General features: G+C 39.5%; 1 protein-coding gene across 1 annotated transcript in view; it reads right to left on the reverse strand.

Annotated features, from left to right (window-relative positions):
• Positions 1 to 22,250, reverse strand: part of me1 (malic enzyme 1, NADP(+)-dependent, cytosolic) — a 92,112-nt gene that overhangs the window by 44,572 nt on the left and 25,290 nt on the right. Inside the window, exons 2-3 of the mRNA XM_016523453.1 lie at positions 15,589 to 15,722; positions 11,481 to 11,630 (exon numbers count right to left, since the gene is read on the reverse strand). Coding sequence (XP_016378939.1) covers positions 11,481 to 11,630; positions 15,589 to 15,722 — 284 coding nt within the window. The remainder of the gene's footprint in view (positions 1 to 11,480; positions 11,631 to 15,588; positions 15,723 to 22,250) is intronic.

Raw genomic sequence — 22,250 nt, forward strand, 5'->3', positions numbered from 1 at the left:
CGCTGCAGCCGGCGGACGGGTGGAGGCAGCAGCTGCCCGCCGGGGCAGGATGTGTCGGATCGCCTCAGTCTGCTTCTGGGCAGCCGAGAACTGCTGGGCAAAGCTCTCGACTGCGTCGCCGAAGAGGCCGGTCTGGGACACAGGGGAATTGAGGAACCGAACCTTGTCGGTGTCCCTCATGTCTGCCAGACACAGCCAGAGATGGCGCTCCTGGACCACAAGCGTGGACATCGCACGACCCAGAGAACTCGCGGTGACCTTCGTTTCTCGGAGCGCGAGGTCAGTGGCGGTTCGGAGCTCTTTCAGAACTTCCGGATCGTGACCACCCTCGTGCAGGTCCTTCAGTGCCTTAGCCTGGTGCACCTGCAGTAACGCCATAGCGTGTAAGGCGGAAGCAGCTTCCCCGCAAGCCGTATAGGCACTGCCGGTTAGACCAGACGAATGCCTACAGGCCCGGGAAGGAAGTACCGGGTCTCCCCGCCAGGAGGAGGCGGACTTAGGACACAATTGCATCGCTACCGCCCGCTCCACCGGGGGGATCGCCGAATACCCCTTCGCTGCACCGCCGTCGAGGGTGGTGAGGGAGGAGGAGCCCGCCGGCCGGTTTCTGGCAGTAAAAGGTGCCGTCCACGACCTGGTGAGCTCGTCATGCACCTCCGGGAAGAAAGGCACCAGGGGGGGGCGCTGAGAACCAGCGCGAGCCACCCCGAGAAACCAATCATCCAGCCTTGAGGGCTCGGGACGCGGTGGAGGTTTCCACTCGAGCCCGACCCTTTCGGCGGCCCGGGAAAGCATAGCTGTCATCTCCGGATCCGATTCAGGCTTTGCCACCGTCCCGGAGGGCGGCAGCGTGGCCGAATCCTCATCGGACAGCTCTCCCTCCGATGCTGAGATCGACATCTGGTCGGGGGGAGGTCCACTGGATACCGCTGGTACGCTCTTTAAAGAGGGCCCAGCGCGTTCCGTGGGTCGCTCCACTGGATCGGAGGAGCAAGAGGAGTGATGGTCCCCAGAGGGTTGGTTCCCTGCGGGGTTTGCCATCACTGTAACCCTCAAACCGCCCGCGCTACTGCTGGAAGTGGTTCTCGTCTGCCTTCCGCCAGAACGAGCCCCAGATCGCGGCATCGGCAACGGGACTCCGCCCCCTTGCGAGTAGTGGAGCCTGGTTCGCAGCTCCGAGATGGTCATCTTCCCGCAATGAGAACATGACTCATCCACGAAGGCCACCTCAGCGTGCTTAATGCCCAGACACGTGAGGCAGCGATCGTGACCATCACCCGGTGCCAGGTAACGACCGCACCCAGAAACGCACGGGTGAAACGGCATCCTTATAAGGACGATCCGTCGTCTTTATAAAGACGCACCCGTGTAGCTCTTTTAGAGAAATTTGCTCTTTTAGTGCTGAGGCGCACAGGGGAGATGGCCGCTTTGCAACATGACAGGGGGTAGTGCAGCCTGAAGTGGGCAGCCCACTCGACACTGGAACGACCACCGCTGAAGCGCCGTCTCGCCAACACAGAAAGCTTCCGAGAGCGTGCTGAACTCGTAGTTCTCGAAATAAACATAGAGCAGAACGATGTTGTCGCTCGGCTCCGAAGCGAAAAGCTGGTATGCATTGCACCTGCTGCCTTATTATACTCACGCTGTGATCAGCGGCAGCTGGATGCAATAATTGCATGCCAATGTGCATTGGCTCGTTTAGTTTACACTCGAAGTAGATTGGTCTATTGAAGCGATATCCCAATTCGTCGGTCACGACGTGACTCGTAGTGACCGACTGAAAGGGAACCATGGTTACTACCATGGTAACTACAAATTAACCATGCTTTTGCTACACTAACTATAGTTTAACCATGGAATTTGTGGTAAAACTGTGGTTATACAAATGGTAATCAATACACATGGTTGCTACACTTTTACTACATTAAAACCATGGTTAATTTTCGTAAGGGATGGTCTCAGCTGATTATTATGCACAGTACTGGGCATCTGGTCTTTGAAAGGAAGGGCAGATTTAAGTTCCATCTTTATGAACCCCCTGTGATATTTACCGAGTTGGCAAATGGAAATGTGCCCAGAGCACGTGGTGAAAAATGTAAGTTCTGCAAACATCATCTTGCTTCAAACGTCATTGTGGGGACACAATCCACTAACAATAAAACAGAGAGCCTAAAATCTGTGAGAGCGCTGTGTGGGAGTGTGCAAGGGCGTGCGTGTGCTCTGAGGGATGGAAAAGTGCTTGGCTGGAACGAGATGGGGGGACGCAGATGAAAAACGAAGAATCAGCTGGACAAACATACCATCCGTTCTTTCCAACTCCCTCTCCTCTGCTCTATGCGGGCCACTAGCAGCAACAATAGACTCCTCTCCACCCAGCCGCCGACGGCAGCCAAACTTTCCTCTTTTCCAGTAAGAGAAGCGTATTGCATGAGACGTTCATCTCTCTGAACCCACCACCCTTTTCCTTAAAGCCTGTGCAAAGTGCAAAGCCATTTCAGCTCCTTAAATCAGAGAATTATAATCCCAGACCATCATCGTCAGACATCGAGTGCTAGTCTGAGGTTTGCGTTGCTCTCATTATGAGCAGTCCAGACACAGCTGAGGGCTTTTAGATGAAAAAAGACTGCTAGAAAGGAATAAATACAATGATAAAAGTGTGTGTAGATGGTACTGGCCTTCCTCCTTCAATAAAACGTGGTGCAAATCAGATGTATTTGAATGTCTGTGGGTCAGAGGGGGCTGCCTGTCTATACTTGTGGGAGTCACAGACAGTTCCTCGACCCGGCATCCAGACAACCAGAAGAGTCAAATTACCCAAGCTTACATAACAGTGAAACACACACACACACACACACAATGCTAATGGAATAAGCCCTCTGCAGTCAAAGTAAAAAGGACAGATAAATTACAGCCATGCTCCATTTTTCCATCAATTACCATGCAGGAATTGTTGCGTTTTGGCGTAACGTTGGCTATGAAACAGCTGACATGCTTAAAAGGCAACATCAAAATAACGTAAACGGCTCATTGTGCCACAAGATGGCTTCTACTCTGCAACAAAGGCCAAAGCTGCACTAACATCCCATATGAAAATAGTATTAGCTGTGTCTGACCACACAGAGACTCTTTTAAGGAAAGTTAATTCAGAGAGCCTTGGAAATTATATAAAAGGCAAAGTTACAGCATTATTAAATATTGCTTGTGTGACTATGATTTATGGATTGTACAGATTTGCTATATTTTATAGATGAATGTGGGCTGCATTTTCTACAAGCATGTAAAATATAACAGTGTCTTGTGGGACAACTGTACACAAATCACTGTTAATGCAATTCACATGTCTCATCGGACCCCATTTCAACAGAAGATTAATGTAAGGTTCATGCGAAATAGTACAATATACAAGATTTGATAATTTAGTGGAAAACAAAAAAATACATCATACTCAAAATAGATTAAGATTATCTAAACTTTGACTCCTACAGAGATAAAAAAAATAAAAATAAAAAAAATAAATAAATAGTTTATGCTGCTTGAACTGAGGTGCTACAGCGATCTGTCACGCCACAGTGTCAAAACTGCATTTATTGTTAGAATTTTGTGATAAATTCTGATTTGAGACTTAAATCACAAAGCTCTTTGTGATTATTGGATTTATGTTTTTATTATTATTTTAAATGTTTTAGTTATTTTTGATAACATTAATAATTAATAAAAAACAACATTACCGATATACACACATATATGTATTTCTGTAAAATTCATTCAGAATGTCACACAATAATATTGCATAATTTCGAGCAGCCATGATAAAACTGGCAATAAGAATTTCCCCAGATTTTCAGCTCAGTTGAGAAAACATTCTTAACCGTCATCACCAATTATATCGCAATGGAGTCACGCAGAGCTAGTCAAAGTTTCCATAAACTTATAAGAAACATTTACGAAGATGTCATTTAGCTGACATTTTTATCCGAAGAAAGATACAGTAAGTGCATGGACAGTCTCCTTAAACCAGGTTCAGTGTCAGGACACAATGGTGATCATTCATGGTTTGTTCTTTAAGGGGTTTAAAAATTCCACTAGACATTCCCCACCCCATTTTACATCGGATTCAATCATGCATCTTCACTTTTGGCATGTGGGTACAAGTGAGAAGGCTTGGGTTAGGTGCAAAGTGGACAAATCCTATAATCAAACAGAAAATTTGAAAAACACCCTGAATTGTTCATGACATGTTTATTTAGGTAAAGGCTTTTCCAAACAAATACATCAACAATATATTCCAAAGCCTTCTCTGTTGACTGTGGGTGTGCTGCACCCACGGTGCCCATTGAATCTCTGCTATAGTGCGATGATTACTGCCAATTTCCCCTAAGCAAAGCATCCGAATCATCTTGAACAGCTGTGTTTATGTGTCTAATGAGAATGAATATTCAAAGAAAAGGTCTATTCAAACAACATGCATGGGCAAGGTGCACTGCATATAAAAAAAGATTTCATAATCACAGTAGAGCAACACAAAAATCTTAAAAACCATTGTAAACATCAAATAACAGCTAAAGAGTTTGCCATATGCAATCGAATTATCCATCCACTGCTAGCATGGCATGGTGGTCCATGATGTTCACATTTCTCCAAAATTTTGTCGCCATGGAGATGCGAGCAAAAAATAAGTCTGACACCAAAGTTTTAATGATGACAAACTTCCACATATCAGAATTATATTGACAAATGGAGAGGTAAATTGACACAGAAGAGTTACTTTTTTTTTTTTTACCTCCGGTCACGCAATTTCATTTTTGCTGAAATGCCTGTCATGCTTTTTGTGTCCTCATTAAATGTGATTACCATCCTGAGATACAATTTATTCAGCAATTTTGCACGTCACCCTTTTTGAAGTACTGGAGTGATGTGCAACCTCTCGATGCCTTCCAAGTTATAAAACTCCAAGACTAAATGCACTTACAGGAAACATAAATGCTTTAATAATGTCCCACAAAATTTTACAGGTTTTTAAGGCCACAAGTCTTACCTGTATGTGTGGTATTCACATCTACAAACAGTTTTGGGTTCTATCCACTTTAGACGGAAAGATAAATCTGAATTTAAAATGTCCTGTTACACATACAGTACACTCTAAACAAGGCAACTTCATATTTAAAAATTTTGCCTCAAAAAAAAAAATGTCCATTATGATTGAAGACTTACACTGCCATTCAGATGTCTGGGGTCACTATGATATTTTTTAAAAGAAATTAATACTTTTATTCAACAGGGATGCATTAAATTGATCAAAAACGACAATAAAAGCAAGTATAATGTTACAATATAACACAAATGGTTTTTTAAATTGCTCTGGCATCTGTACTAGCACTTAATAACTTAAAAATGTTCTCTAATTTTCAGTCTTATTTAATATTATTACCACAGTATTCCATTGCTGGATACTTCCATGTGGAAATAACACCATAAAAACTCTTCATCATGAACAACTATATCAACCAAAACTGCCAACGTTATTATTTATGAGTTTGCATCCGGAACCAAACGTCAACAGATTTGCTAAAAAGAAAATGAGCAACATGACAAGTAGAGATTAATGAGCTGAAGAACGTCTGAGTTTTTGTCCCTAAAGGTTACTTTCCCACAGTTTCAAGGAGCAAAATTGCCCACAGGCTTATTTATTTAACTAAATAACATTTAAAGTCTGTTCAGGCTGAGATTCTGCTTTCCCACAGGAGTTGTTGGACTTATTGCAGCTGATAAAATAATAAGGCACTAAAATTAAATGTAGAAGCGTCAGCACAGCGACCTATTGGACAGGGCCTTTTTTAAATATGACACCACACAGAGTTATAAAACGCTGCAATAGTGTTCTGCACTGCAAGAGAGCCTGCAAAAGAGAGCTCTTTCCTCCCCTTGAGAAAATCCTAGCACGCTGCATAGTGTTTCACAAGCTCTTATTAAACACACTCTGGCATCTTCAATTCATTCCCAAACTATTAAAAGATCTCTTTACGGTCAGGCCAAAGACTTTGTGCTGTGACTTCCCTACTTCGCTTCATTTCAGAGAAACAGTACAGGCAGACCGGAGTCTGGAGCTTGACTTAGTACTAAACTTCATATAAAGAGTTTTTTTTCCTGCACACTAGGTTTAAAGAGATTAAAGTTTGTCCAAAAATGAATTCATTATTGTATGACGTTCTTTGTAATAAATTGACATTTGTAATAATATGCTGGGGTTTTTTCCATGCAGTTACAATGAAAGGACCCTAAAAGTAATATATTCAGCAAGTGCACCTGGAACTGAAAGAACAGTATTTAAGTTGTCATTCACTGATAATTCTGGGAACTAGACTAGTCTAGTTTGTAAACGATTCATTCAGTCCAATTCATATGACTCGTAGGTTGAGTAAATTAATTTCAGGATGTTCATTTTGGGGTAAAATATTCCTTTAATATCTTCCAGCCATAAATTCTGAACATTTAAGTTAACTTTGCTTTCATATTTACCAATTTCATCCAACTGAACTGTGCTTTCATGAGCTTTTCCATGGAAAAAACAATCAAAACAAAACAATAATTGCATAATGACACTAAATCCAAGCCTCATGCATTCCTATATAATCTTAAAACAACAGACAACAAGCATTATGAGATTTGTTAAACATAGATCATGGTATAATGTCTTATCTCTGCAAAACAGGTGAAAATGCTTTCATAACATTATCAAAATATTCTTATCACTGACAAATAATGGTGCACATGGCTACGACCTCTTACAAATGTTATTACAGATTGCTTGTTATGCAAGATTTATGTTTTGCTAAACACTGCTTAAATTTGCTACACTACTTTAAAATGAAGATGTTTTCAATGTCTTTTTAGAATCCACCCAACCAATAAGCAAAAGCTTCTTGCCAAGGTGACTGGAAATTAAAACAACCTCCAAAAATTTTTTTTTTTTTAAATGGCATGGACCCAGACTAACACATCTGGATCAACAGCTAACCTAAAATAAAACATCTGGACTGTGATTTTTTTGGCCTCTGAGACTGAAGACCACGGGTTTAAGAGTATATAAAAATGCAAATAATTATTACAACATTGTTTGCGTGTACAACACCTGTTTTTCTCTGTGTGATATACTTTATTGCCCACTTTATAAGAGCTGACACTAAAACCTGGTAAATGTGCATTGTTAACCTTGAGGTCAGAACAGTGTATTATGTGAGAGTCACTGTGTCAGCTGCCTTGATGCTCCCTTGGAGAGGGGGTTCCTCAAATCCTTTTAGGACTATAAAGGGATGTATAGCTCAAATGCATCTTCAAGAGGTCTGGTGTACACTGAAAGCTACAGTACACTCTAAACAAGGCAACTTCATATTTAAAAATTTTGCCTCAAAAAAAAAAATGTGGAAATAACACCATAAAAACTCTTCATCATGAACAACTATATCAACCAAAACTGCCAACGGTACACCTTATTTCTTTCACCAGCCTCACTCGCTTTAGGGCAAGGTTCCACAATTTTACAAGGAGGAAAGGAATCTCAACAACCAATTTCAACGGCCAATTTCAATGATTTGTTACAGAGAAACATTGGCCCGGAATTGGGTAACATTGAATATTGCACAGACTTTTAACAAAATCTACTATATATCACTGTGGCTTCAAATCACAATGTGTTGCAGACACCCAAAGGTCACAATACAACACAGAACAAGAGAAAGACAAAAGTACTGTGTATATATCTTCCATAATTTGTGATGTCCACCACAGTGCAATTGGATCAAGAAGGCCTAAAATTCATGTCTCCAGGGCGTCTAGTGACTGTAGACAACGTTAAAAAAGGGTAGCAGTAACAAGCTAAGCACAAAGTGTGACATTACGATTTTACATTAAGTATATATATATCACATGGAACCGAGAGAGAAATTAAACTTTACACAACCTACAGCCGCGTGTTTACTCTGGATGTGATTTTTATACCCCACCAAGCCTATAGCTCCAAATTGTTTCACAATGTCCACAAAATCAGCAAGAGAATTAATCCCAAATGTTTTGCCATATTGTTTGTCAAATCCTTGTAATTCCAAACTTTATTCCCATTTTTTTTAAATGCAAGAATACATCTTAAACTGATGGCTTTCCGGAACCCAGTAATCAACCGCTCAACGCGATTCCTGTGAAAAGATACAACTGCTCTCTCAAAACAGGGTGTAAATGAAGGGAAAGGGAGTTTCTAAAGTCCTAGATGCTCATCGATCTGATCTTAAGAGTGTGTGTGTGTGTGTGTGTGGGGGGGGGGGCCAAATGAAAGAGTGCAAGTTTTAAACCTCTTTATGGGGGCCACAAAGTTTAAGGAGACATGTCCACCCTATATTCTGCATAAATGACAAGTCCTATAAGAAATCTCTCTGTCATTACCTGAGGAATAATAACAGGAAAGATTTCTGACCACACACTTAATTCATGTTGCCTTTCTAAACAGGTCAATAAACTACTGTAATTAGACTGTGTTTTACACCTAAGCAATTAGACAACTGCAGTTTTGACCTTTGGAGCTGCAACTGCAAACCTCTCTTACTCAGAATCTAGCCAAAATGATCTTAACTATGAGACAACGTGAGTTTTTTTTTTTTTATTCCAAATCCATAATGATGCAGCTGTAGAAAGATCTCTTTAAAAGATTATTTTTTAAACTTAGTAATACACTAAAAACGTTAATTAATTTGCATTTAGTTAGCAACTTAGTCGAGAGGTCACGGAAAGGCCATTCATACCTATTTGTCAACATTCCCAGACAACACCTCTGACATTTCACCAGAAAGTTCACCCTCAGAAATTTGAAATTCTTTAGTCTGTTCTGTTCACTAGTGTTCACTAGAAGATCAATGGTGGGACAAAAGGGTCAGCAAGAATATCTCTTTAAACCATCACTGCAGAAGGTCAACTCACACTGAGCCACTATGTTGGGTTCAAAGATTTGTTATGAACCCTTCTGGACACACACAGGAAAGCTGGCATGGTAAATTTCAACAAGCTTTTGTAAAGTCTGGTTATCCTGAGTGATAAGAAACTGGTTTATTACGCAGTATGTTGTCTTTTGTTATTTGTTATGCAGTATGTTGTCTTGTTGTTATTTCTGTTTCTGTTAAATACAATGCAAATTAATTTACCTGTACTTTTTCCCCCAGTCCATTAATTCTCTGAAAGACTTTCTCAATATATTCTTATTAACATTCAGTTAATACCTGTAAAATGCCTGGCTGAGCACTTAATGTAAAATGTAACTGGAACACACTGCTGCAGTCTTTTGTCTGAGTGTGAGATTCAAGGCAATAATACCCAGCAGCACCTCACACTGTGCATTTCACATTGTTGTGATTAGCGCTCTAATTTGAGATTGTTGCTCCAACCTGGTGGTGACACGTTTAACACCCATGAGGGAGTCTTTGGGGACATTTGTGTCAGTGTACATACAAAAAAAGAGATTTGCTCCAAAGAGAAGAATCAAATCACTTGTTTGTTTTCTGTTTAAAGTGAGCAATATTTAAAACGAGGGGGTGTACATATATACGTATATATGTGTGTGTGTGTATATATCTATATATATATTAGTGCTGTCAAATGATTAATCATGATTAATCGCATCCAAAATAAAAGTTTTTGTTTACATAGTATATGTATGTATGCTGTGTATATTTATTATGTATATAAATACACACACATGCATGTATGTATTTCAGAAAAATATGTTGTTTATATATTAAATATATTTATTTAGAATATAAATTATCAGGCCAACGTGCATTAAACATTACATTATGTCAAGGTTTCCCAAACTGGGGTTTGTAAAGGAACTGCAGTGGGTTTGTAAGTTTAATGAAAAGCTAATAATTAATTAAATCATAAAAATGTAAAATCAAAATAAATAATTTTAAAGTAGCAACAATCAAAACAAAACACTTACTAAAAAAAGACTAAATATTTTATGTTTACCTGCAGGTCACGTGACCATTAAGCAATGTCAGAGAACCGTGAACATGCAAATGCTGTACTTAATTATTAAAATATTTATTTTAAAGTCTCAGGGGTACTTAAGATATTAGTTGAAAGAGGTTCAGATGACAAAAAAGTTCAGGAATCCATGCATTACAAAGAAAAAAAAATTAATAATGTGAATTTGTGCATTTTAATGTGTTTGAAAGACAAAAGCCTTCCAAAGACACAGTAGTACATGGTTCAATAACCTACTGAGTGATCATTCAAATAAAAATGAATGTGTTCATCAGTAGTTGATGCAATGTTGAAACAGTTCTTAAACTTAAAAATTATTTTCATAAATACAGTTCAAATGCTGTGTAACAGCATATATATGTGTGCAAAGTAAAGGTTTGGGACAACAAGGGTGAGTAAATGACGACAGATTAACAGAATATTCATTTTTGGAATGTTCATCTTTTTAACATGCGAAACAAACACTGGGTCAAATATTCAAGAAATATTAGTAATATTATCAAGTGAATGATGAATTGGCACCAAAAACACAGTAGTTTGATTGGACACACAGTCATCAACAAAAGATATGGAAATCTTTTCTCCTTCATTTTACTTCTATTCATCCCGCTATCCTAACAATGCACAATTATATGGTTAGTTGCATTTACCTAGTTTTCCCCCTGCTGTCCTTCCACCCTATCAGAACAGACCTGGGGCACATTTTTGGGTTGCAATCCACCAGTTAAGAACCACTGTCCTATATCACAAAATCAGAAGTAATGAGCCTGCTAGGCATTCTTTCCAAATACTTTGCATTCAGGGAGATTGTGGAAGGCTCTTGTGTAACGTTGAGGGTGTGGAATGCTCTAAAATTTCCCCTCATTTGAGGATCCTAGGAAATCCCTCAAAATGAATCACTGAAAACAATGAAAAGACTTGAAACGCATTCTTATTTTTGATCATGTCCAGACCTAACTCACTCCACAAAGTAGAGCATTAAGGGAAAAAAGGAAAAAAGAGGCATAATTTGATAGATAAAATGGGTGATAATGGCTGCTAATTACAAGTTGAACCAGCAAAGGAAGCCGAGAATGATAACAACAATCTCACAACATATGCCCAGCTCATCAATGAACTAAAGGTTATGCTTATTTATACTGGCATATACTTCAAGGAGTCAAAAAAATCTGACAGCACAGTCTCCAAATTCCATCATACAATAGATTTCTGTAATGACAGGATGTATATTTAACTCTCCAGGCAGATGTTTAAACTTTCCAGAGGCGTTCAGTTTCGTTTGCCTGGAGGCGAGATATTCAATGATTTGTAGAACAATTCAAAAATCAGAGAAACAATGCCAGGAGCTGAAAGAAAATCTGTCAGTCGGATGGATGTGTTTGCTTAAGGACCGTGTTGAAGGAGAAAGAACTTAACTATAAAAACTAATTAAATTATGTTCAGCAGTCTCTTACCTAGGTCTCCTGAAGGTAAGACCGTACTGCTGGCATGCTAGGCCAACTGTAGGCGTGTACACAATGGGCATGAATCTCTCTATGTCTGAGGTCAAGACTCGGTAAAACAGCTTCTCATTACGGTCCTGAAGGCCCATCAGAAAGACGTATCTGTAAGAAAGTAGAACATAAACACGTCAAAATGCACTAAAGGACATTTTATAACAATGTTCAGCAAATGCTAGGAAAAAAGCAACTACAGCTAGAAAGCAGGACAGACACAAGGTTTGGAGAGTAGCTTCTGGGTTTTCAGGACTTCCTGGGATTATAATGCTCTACATTTAAAGGGATAGATCACGCAAAAATTAAAATTACCCCATGATTTAATCACCCTCAAGCTATCCTATGTGTATATGACATTCTTCTTTCAGACGAATACAATCGTAGTTACATTAAAAAATATCCTGGATTTCGATATAAGCCAAAAGGAGACTGGTCCACTCACAATGCATGTATGACAGTCAGCGGAAGTCTGAGATTGTGATTATTAAAGTTTTAAACATGGATATTTTTCTTACACAAACGCATTGCTTCACTTCAGAAGGCCTTTATTAACCCCCCAGAGCCGTGTGGAGCACTCTTTATGATGGATGGACGCACTTTTTTGTGCTTCAAATCGTGTCCCCTATTCACTGCAATTATAAAGCTTGGAAGAACCAGGACATTTTTAAACATAACTCCGATTGTATTTGTTTGAAAGACGAAAGTCATCTACACCTAGGACGGCTTGAGGTGAACTAGGATGGACTTTTGGGTGAACTATCCCTTTAAGGGAGGTTTATGTAAACCTACCCAACCATTTAAAGTTGGCATCACAGACTTATGTTTGCAAAGACTGATGAATAGACTGGTAAATTTAATGTTAAAGTTTGCTGCCAAAATGGGGCTTTTGAATACAATATGTGACAGGGAATCGGAGGGAACGTCAGATGAATTGGTTTAATCAGTCAGACCTATTTAATTCTTAATCTGTGATTATGGAAGAAAAGAGGCAAATTTTTAACACCAACAACAGTCAGTAAGCGTGACATCTCCTACCCGTATTTGAGCCGTCACAATTCAGCTGGTGTGACACCATCTTAAAGGAGGAACAGACATGCCCACATCCACAAGAGTGTGACAAAAGTGTATACAGAAACAGAAAATATGAGGACTGAGGAGAAAATGTGTGAGACAGAATGAAAGAGACTAATAATACACTAAATGTTAAAGAAATCATTCTGACATACCCCTTCTTGGACACCAAAATAGTCATCGTTTTTTTTAACTATAAAGGATTTCATTTAGCATTATCATTATTATTATTAGGTTGGCTACTGTCACAATGTCAGAGAAAAACAGACTAAACAGCTTCCTCTGTCTTTAATGAAACACCCAAGCTTGTTTGTCTTTAATTTTGTTTTGTATGGTGTACTTATTGTAGTCAACTCAACATATTTCATATACACATTTAGCTTTATATAGTATTATATAGTATAGTATTATATATATATTCTAATGAATGAATATATATATATATATATATATAATACTATACTATATAATGATAGCAACAATTGTTTGGGTTTACAGTGTAGGCAGAGGCACACATATTAGGAAAGAAATTACATGAAAATGCCAAAAAATGTAGTACAGAGATGACCAGACTCTCACATTAAAAAGTCTTGACTGCTGCTTCTAAACAAAGCTCAAGAATAATTGTGGATTTTCCCTGCTTATGTCAAGAAGCTAGGAAAAATACACACCGTGCACAAAAATGCCCCTAGAGAGCTTAGACACAAGTTCCTTGTTACAGAAATACGTTTAAGAGAAATACGTTCAAGTTCTACATCTGACCCAAATTAACAAGACCGCGTCACATTCCCCATCAGTCCGAGTGAGCTTTCCATCAAGGCAAAAGCATAATATCTCTCTTGTTTGGCTCAGAAAAAGCGTGCCCACCTTCCTGAGGCAGGAGGAAACAGATGTTTACCAGGACTGTAAAAGGTGGGATGAGAAGAAATCGAACTCTGCGTGAATGTTGTCAGCTCTGTCGTGACAGTCATGATAACTTAGACCCCAGCGTTCTGACAGCATTTGTGGGGGTGAAATGTGTGAGTGATGTTTTGCCACCTTGTTACCTAACTGCGTCTCAGGAGAGTCAACCAAACGTCATTCTTGAGACTCAGCTACACTAGAACCTGGCTGGATTGGCTGTCTTCTATTTTGGCAAAGCCAACTGCTGTTGTAAAGCTGTATGTATTCCCAATAAACTGTTGAAAGTAATGGCTTTCACAGAGTTTATACTGTTCCTACTATATGCGGTGGCGTTGTGAAGGGGAAGGCAGTACTTAAAATGAGGTGCTTAGACTATGTTAACAAGCGTGATAATTCTGGACCTTAAGGAACTTTATCCTACGCTTAAATCAGATAGACAGCTTCTTTCTTAATGCATTTCTCTTTCTTTCAAACTTTTCCAACCAAACTTTCAAACTTAAATGTTCTTCCTGATGTGAAAGGCTGCACAATACTGCAACAACTTAAATATCACAATATGATAATGCGTTCAGTCAGTGTACAATCAATGAATTGTACATTTGCGATTTTTCAATCATTTCAATATTTTGCAGTCCCACTGATGTGTCAGCCCTTTTCCTGTTGATAAAAGTCTAAAGGTTGACAACAATTGAGTATTATGGCAAAACACGCATCAAGATATATAGTAGTCTGTATGCATTTATGCAATATTTCCCCAAAATGCTGTTTCTCCAAAATCACTAAAGAGTGAAATTACTTACATTTAAAGCTCAAATCCATGAATTTACAATATTTACATACTGCACTACACACACACTCACAAAAAAAAAGATGAATGTCACACTATTCCTTACAAGTCACGACATTCCATTAACTCTGTGCCTATATCTGTGCATTTAAATAACAAGTGCCATCAGTCACCACGGTTTCATTTATTGCTCATTTGTTGCAAATCACCACCCCATTTATGAGCTCATCCAATCATTATATAAAGAAGCCAGCTTCTAGGCAGGACAAAAATACAGTGACTGAAAGCCCAATGTATGATAATGAAAGTGAATCTCAAATCGCATGTCAATACTACACAAGGAGCTTTTATTTTGTTTATTCATATGCCTAGAGAGAGAGAGAGATTATGCATAAGCAATGCTTTCTGCAGTCCCCACTGCTTGATATTAATCAAACAAAGGATCAGAATGAGAAGCTGTATATTACAGTATGCGATGAATTAGCTCTGTTGTGAAATGTCTACTCACTACTTCTCCTCAGTCCACTGACCACTGCTTATGGCAGAGACTGGTTTCAGAGGCCAATACTGTACTTGGTCAACAAACTGTCAAAACTATTTGTCTCCCTAATCCAAGCCAATAAATGCTTTTACTCTCTTTTTTCATCTTTGATAAAAATACCCTTCAAATATTTTTATTAAAAATGTTGGCATGTTTCTCGTCCCTTCACAAAATTCAGGCAGCAAACATCAAAATAGCTCTGATAGTCTGGGAAAGAATCCCTCATTGCTCCATCAGTCAGTAATATGCATGCCAAGGTCAGGGTCAATCGACTCAAAGAGACCCATCCAGAAATAAATCGCATCCACTGTCTGGCAAAGACTGTTACGCGACTAGTAGCCTTGAGATATGACGGAAACATAATTTCCAGGCCTGCAAAACATGGGAACAGATCCCCTACTGCTTTGGGAGTGGCATAACAGTAGGGGCTAATGAATTCTATGCTATTTAGATGATACTTTGATGATGCCTTTTATGTCCCGTCAACCAGCAGGTGTATTCAACTCTTGATGTCCCTTTGCTTTGTAGTTCAGAAAAACAGAGAAAGCAAAAAACAAAAACACTCCTTGCTGTAACAAAGGATCAACTTTTATCGTCCAAATGTCTGCAACAACAGTAAGTCTTATATCTAACACTATTTCTGTGATCTGATAGGTGTGAAATCTAGTTACAGTGAACAACAGATCGATATGAGACAAAGAAATTATAGTGGAGCAGGACTGTCTGACAGCAACAGGATGGATGCCAGTACACCATTTCCTCACCTGTCCAAGTCATCCTTTTTCAGCTCGTAGTTTCTGAGGACCCGCAATACCTGCACATCCTGGCTGAGGAAGCAAGGAGGCAACAAGCCATGAATGCCAAGCTGCAAGCGCTCCTCCAGGGAGAAGGCCATCCCCTGCAGAGAGGACACAGAACAGTCAACTATTTAAATTTTTCTAAGTTGAAAATTGGAGTGAAGTGAATGTTGGAATCCATTTTATTTCCATAATGTGACATTTCAAAATGAAACAGCATAAAAATTTAATGACAAAACGTGATTAATTCATTGGGAATTGATTGGATGGTAGGAAAAGTGGGCGATACACACTTTTTGGGCACCATATCAGCATATTAGAATGATTTCTAAAGAATCATGTGACACTGAAGATTGGAGTAATGGCTGCTAACCTCATAAGAATTAATACATTTATTATATTAAAATAATATTCATGTTTTAATATTATATTAAAACATTATGGTAATAAATATATATTAAAATAGAAACAGTTATGCATGTTGAGCATAAAGGACTTATTTCATAAACATTATTTTATATAAATATGTATATATAAAATATTATTTTATAGAAAATAGGGCCAATGTCAATTTCCTGTTGATTTTTCCTGTTTACATTTACATTAATTACACTTGCATTCTGTGGAAATATATAAAATCTCTACAAGGGCTACTAAAGTAATAATAAACATATATACTTTGCATTCAGTTCAATAATTAATCTTTTCTCAACTAAGCCTCTGCAGCTGTATTATTAAAATATTGTTTGGAAAAGCTTAAATAAATCCCCATATTTCCCTTCCATATGTCTCAGATGACTAAAAGGCCTTATGTAGCTGCTCATACAGCTCTATTCCCAACTCACTGTTTGTTATATGAGGAAGTCTGTAATTCAAGCAAAGCCAAGGAATGGTCACAGAGGTCACAGTTGGATCGCACCACAGTGTGGCGCACAGCCAAAAGGGCAAGACTACTACTTTGCTGCTGTGACCTTTGACATTTACCCTGACCCTGAACTCTACAAAACAAATGCTACAGCCAGGGGGCCCTGAGTTCATATTACCAGACTCCTGTTGATTAAGACTGTGCTCCACAGAGATGGATGCCTATTTTGGAATATCTGTGAGGACCAAAAGCTGTGGCATTTGAAGCCAGCCTGTCTTTTCCTTAATGACAGACTTGCATCATCATTGCCGCGCCTCTGGCTGCTCCTTCAGAGAAACCACTAAGGAAGGCCCAAAACCCTGAAAGGCTGTGCTAGATTTGCTTTTTATACAAGTATATGCATGTTTGGCTTTTTAGCCCTTTTTCATCTGGTTATGTTAAGTGGTCCGTTTATAAAAATGATTTTAGCCTTGTAAACACATGAAGACTAGTCTGCACACGTGCAATAAGATGTGGTGTTATTGACACAAGTGAAACCAAAATGAACTTGCCATATAAACATTCTGAGGATTCTGCTGCTGCTTCATGAGATTAAAATGAAATGCTATATTTCTGTAATATCTGCAAGCCAATTTAACTTGATCAAAACAATGCAAATTGTACAAAACAATTTGCAATGCAAACCCAGAAAAGCAGGCAAAATAGACAAAATATATTAATATTTACATATAATCTAAATAATTATAAAAAATACATCAATATACTATTTAAAATATACAGTATATTAATATTCTACTTATTGAAACTTCAAACACTCAACTGTCCTCAGAAAATGCCTCTTTGTGATAGCTACAGTACAAATACAACCAACAGCCCTCAATAAACAGCATGTAACAGTACTTTTTGGCTTCTAGAAAGATGCTGTGGCAAAAATACAGACTTATTACTCAGTAGCCATTGGATGTTATTTGTAGTTTCTATCGTGTCTGTCATCTTCTGAAGGTAACTGTGCAGTGCGCCACTGATGGTCTGTATTTAAGAGCTCTGCCATGTCTGAATTGCAACCTTTGTGATTAAAAACGGACATTCTATTTTGCTCGAAAAGCTGGTGGTTTATGCAAGACTATCCCTAGACATTTATGATTACATCAGATTTCCTTTCTGTTGGTTTGTAGGTTTGTTAAAACACTAACTATACCATATATTAGAGACTGGAGAGATGTTGAAAACATATCCAAGACAACTTTGACTTAAATAAGCATTTCATTGACCTTTACTGACACATGCAAATGGATAAATGTGCTTTGGTAGGGTGTCTACAAGCCAACATATTCCTGTAACTAGTGATTTGAGAAGATTGACGATGAGTCGAAAGCAACAGCAACAGACATTCTCAATGAGAACAGCTCTAACTAATCAAATATAATTACTCAGACAGCTCTACAAACACTGAATGGTTCCTTGTGTCATATGTGTAATGGAGACATCGGTGGAACCGGGCCCAAGCGGCAAATTAATATCTCTGACAATGGAGCTGCGGGCGGAACTCTGGAGGGCACATCCACAGGCCCCAGGACAGGCATTCTGATTGTGGCCATGGATGGCTGGACTGGGGAACTGGCACGCATGGATGGCAAGATTAGAGCAATGAGTCCCGTAGCTCCTGGTGGGGCTGGCGTGGGAAATGGTGAGGAACTTGGCACTTATTAGGAGCGACGCTGGGTTGCCAAGATGTCAAGATGAGTGCGAGACTTGCGAATCTTGCTCTATATATAGAAAACACAACAGTACCGCGGCTATCTAGATAAAAAGGATTGTAAACAGTAGGACATGAAAAGAATGGCAAACAGAGTAAAAAGTCTATGGATGCATCATTTAAAAGCACTTAAAGGGATAGTTTACATGTTGGTGAAAAACCACAGGAAGCCTTCAAAGTAGGGCTGTGCAAATAATCAAATGCGATTTTCATGCGCATCTCGTCAGTAAAGCCGGTTCTGTGATTAGTAGTAAATTTCCAGCACGTGCATTCAGATGGAGCGGCATTTACTACACAGAGCCGTAGTTCACTGGCAAACTACGCAATATCGCGTTCAAAATCGCAGGCGATTCATTGCCGATTTTGAACGTGATATTGCGTAGCTTGTCGGTCGCCGGGATTTTGCCAAGTAAGACATGTACATCTTTTGTTGATCCAGGATCAACATTACTGTCCAAAAATATAGACTAAACCCAATCCCTACCCCTAAACCTAACCCTACCCATAATTTATTCCTAAAATCAGTGTGAAATGATAGCTGATTAACAAGGGTGTAGAAGCACCTAACCCTGATCGTAAGCCTAAAACAGATATTTCCTGAAAAGTTATCCCTCAATTCTGATTAATTGGTTAATTGGAATGTTGTTCCAGGATCAACAAGGATGTTGGAAGATTGATGTTGTTTGGAATTGGTAAAATGTGCTTGGAAAAAAATATAATCAGAATATCAACTTGCATAATAATTATGCATGCACTGTATTTTTCCTCTTCTGCTGTCGTGGTAATGCAAGAAATGTTGTGAGTGGTTGTCAAGGCAGCCAATCAGAATTTAGCAGCCTCGTCTCTGATTGGCTGGAATTATGGCATATTGTAACGCTGGGTTGTGTTGAGCAAGCGAGCTGTTGGCATTTAGAGAGCACTGAGGGCGGGCACCAAGGGAGCAAGCTAGTGAAACGTTGCACGCGCATCCACACGTCTGCACACATCCAAAAACTTATTTTAAATGCAAAATTGATTTTCGTGCGCTCAAAATATTTTTTTCTTTGCGAAACGAACCTTTTCTCCACAAAACTCAGATCGCACGCATGCAAAATGCACTTTTGTGCGCTCAAAATATGATCTTTCGCGCGCAGAATTGTGGCAGAGATCTAAGCCTATACCCTACAAACCTGAATAACTGTCTTTCTTCTTTCTGTGGAACACAAAAGAAGATATTTAGAACGTCAATGGTGTTCAAATAACATTGAAACATCAAAACATCACCTTTTGTGTTCGACAGAATAAAGAAAATCAGAGGTTTGCAACAACATAATGATAAGTAAATGATAAACTATCTCTTAAAGAGTCAAAATGCAAAGAAATGCTTTATATCATAGGGTCTGCCATGTTTTGTTGGCTCAGTTTATTACAGCTTTGCTTTTTGTAGCAGATAAGGGACAGGCAGAGAAGGAATGTGTGAACGCTTCCACATGCGTAACAACCACAATAAAGAGTATGTGTAGTGTACCAGCGTGTGTTATGCCCACACACGCTCAAGCAAGGAGAGCTGATGTGCATGCCAACCTGTAATCACAAGATCAATGCCACCACCCTTCTACTTTGGCCATGACCAGCACCACCCCAAACACACAGCACTAAGTACTCTGTGGCAAACATAAAAGCCTTGTATTTGACCTGACAAAAGTCAGTCTACAGCCTTCAAAAGCTCTTCTAGACTTCAAGCAAGAGGTCACGTTGAAGAACACAGGGATTCCAGTTCAAACAACTCAATCCGAATCCTGAAATTCCCGGTAATTCTACACGGAAAATGTTGCAGCTGGTCCATAGAGGTGCCAAAAAAGCACCAAGGTAGAAGAAAAGCAAAGCAAGGCTGTTCTACAGTGGAACTTTACAATGGAAGTGATGTTTTTTGATCCTGTAATGGAGAATACATGAGAGTCCGTGAAACACATCAGTGTCAACAGCACTATAATGAGCTGCTTTAGAAGAAACATTGCATTTTCATGTTCTCAATGGTGAGAAAAGTTGAGCTGAGCCATCTGCATAACCTCTGCTTTCCAAAATCATTCATATAATTTGAAATTTGACTTTTCTTATCACATAGTCTGGACTGACTTAATGTTCTTGGAGTGAGACCAAAGCACTTCTCAAGGGAGTTTCTTAAACTTTGGGCAATTTTATGTTCCAGTGGTTGGTTTTTATTTTTTTAGATATATTTTTATATATATTTTTAGAACAGTTTTATCCAGACTTTATATCTTACATTTACATTTACATTTACATTTAGAAGACGCTTTTATCCAAAGCGACTTACAAAGTAGAAGCAATCAAACCAACGAGAGAGCAACAATATACAAGTGCTGTGACAAGTCTCAGTTAGTCTAGCACAGTGCACATAGCAAGGTGTTTATATATATATATATGTATATATATATATATATATATATATAAATTAGACTGAATAGAACAGAATAGAATAGAATAGAATAGGTAAGTGCTAGTATTAATTGGTCAGGTGATAGCGAAAAAGATGGGTCTTTAGATGTTTTTTGAAAATGGCTAAAGACTCAGCTGCTCGGATTGAGATAGGCAGGTTGTTCCACCAGCTGGGAACAGTCCAGGAAAAGGTCAGTAAGAGCTTGGACAAGGAGTTGTGCGGTCTGCTCTGTTAGGAAGGGTCTAATCTTCCTAATGTTGTATAAAGCAAATCTGCAGGACCAGGATGAAGTGCTGGGTTGACTGAGATCATGAGCAGTTCTGTCTTAGCAAGGTTGAGTTGAAGGTGATGATCCTTCATCCAGCCAGAAATGTCTGTCAGACAGGCTGCAATGCAAACAGCTACTGTCGGATCATCTGGTTGGAATGAGAAGTAGAGTTGAGTGTCATCAGCATAGCAATGATAGGAAAAGCCATGCTTCTGAATGACGAATCCAAAAATGACATGTAGATGGAGAAAAGAAGTGCTCCGAGCACTGAGCCTTGAGGAACCCCAGTAGCAAGAAGTTGGACCTACAAGAGAGGTAAGACTTGAACCACTGGAGTGTGGTTCCTGAGATGCCCATCTTCAAGAGGGTGGACAGGTGGATCTGGTGGTTAACTGTGTCAAAAGCAGCAGACAGATCCAGCAAGATGAGTACTGAGGATTTGGAAGCTGCTCTTACCAGTCTCAGGGCTTCAGTAACCAAGAGCAGTGCAGTCTCAGTAGAGTGGCCGCTTTTGAAGCCAGATTGGTTGCTGTCCATGAGGTTTTTCTGTGCAAGAAACATAGAGAGTTGGTTGAACATAACTCGCTCAAGTGTCTTTGCAATGAACGGAAGAAGGGATACCAGTCTGTAGTTTTCTAATAGTGCTGGATTTAGAGAGGGTTTCTTAAGCAGTGGGGTTACCCCGAGCCTACTTGAATGCTGTGGGAAATGTACCAGAGTGAAGAGAGGTGTTGATAACGTGAGTGAGCGTGGGTATAACTGAAGAAGAAATGGCCTGAAGGAGGTGAGTGGGGATAGGATCAAGCGGACAGGTAGTAGGATGATTGGAAAGGATAAGTTTAGAAACGTCTGCCTCCGAGAGTGGAGAGAAGGAGGAGAGAGAATGAGTATGGTTATGAAGTTTTTGTCAGTTTGTGGTGTGGAGAATTGGTCGCTGATGCTTCTTGTTTTATTTATGAAGAATACTGCAAAGTCATCAGCAGTATGAGTTGATGAAGCAGGGGATGGAGGAGGACAAAGAAGAGAAGAAAAGGTTTTGAAAAGCGTGCGAGAGTCAGAACAGTTGTTAATTTTGTTGTGGTAGTATGTTGTTTTAGCAGTAGAGACACTTGCAGAGAAGGAGGAGAGGAGTGACTGATATACACTAAGGTCAGTAGAGTAGTATTTGCACCACTTCCTCTCTGCAGCCCTGAGTCTAGAGCGATGTTCCCGGAGAACATCAGGCAGCCAGGGGGCAGAGGAGGTGGTGCATGCTGGTCTGGATGAAAGGGGGCAAAAGTTGTCTAAGAAAGATGTTAAAGTG

The sequence above is a fragment of the Sinocyclocheilus rhinocerous genome, unplaced genomic scaffold (assembly GCF_001515625.1).
Source record: "Sinocyclocheilus rhinocerous isolate Xijiao unplaced genomic scaffold, SAMN03320098_v1.1 scaffold300, whole genome shotgun sequence".
NCBI classification, from domain to species: Eukaryota; Metazoa; Chordata; class Actinopteri; order Cypriniformes; family Cyprinidae; genus Sinocyclocheilus; species Sinocyclocheilus rhinocerous.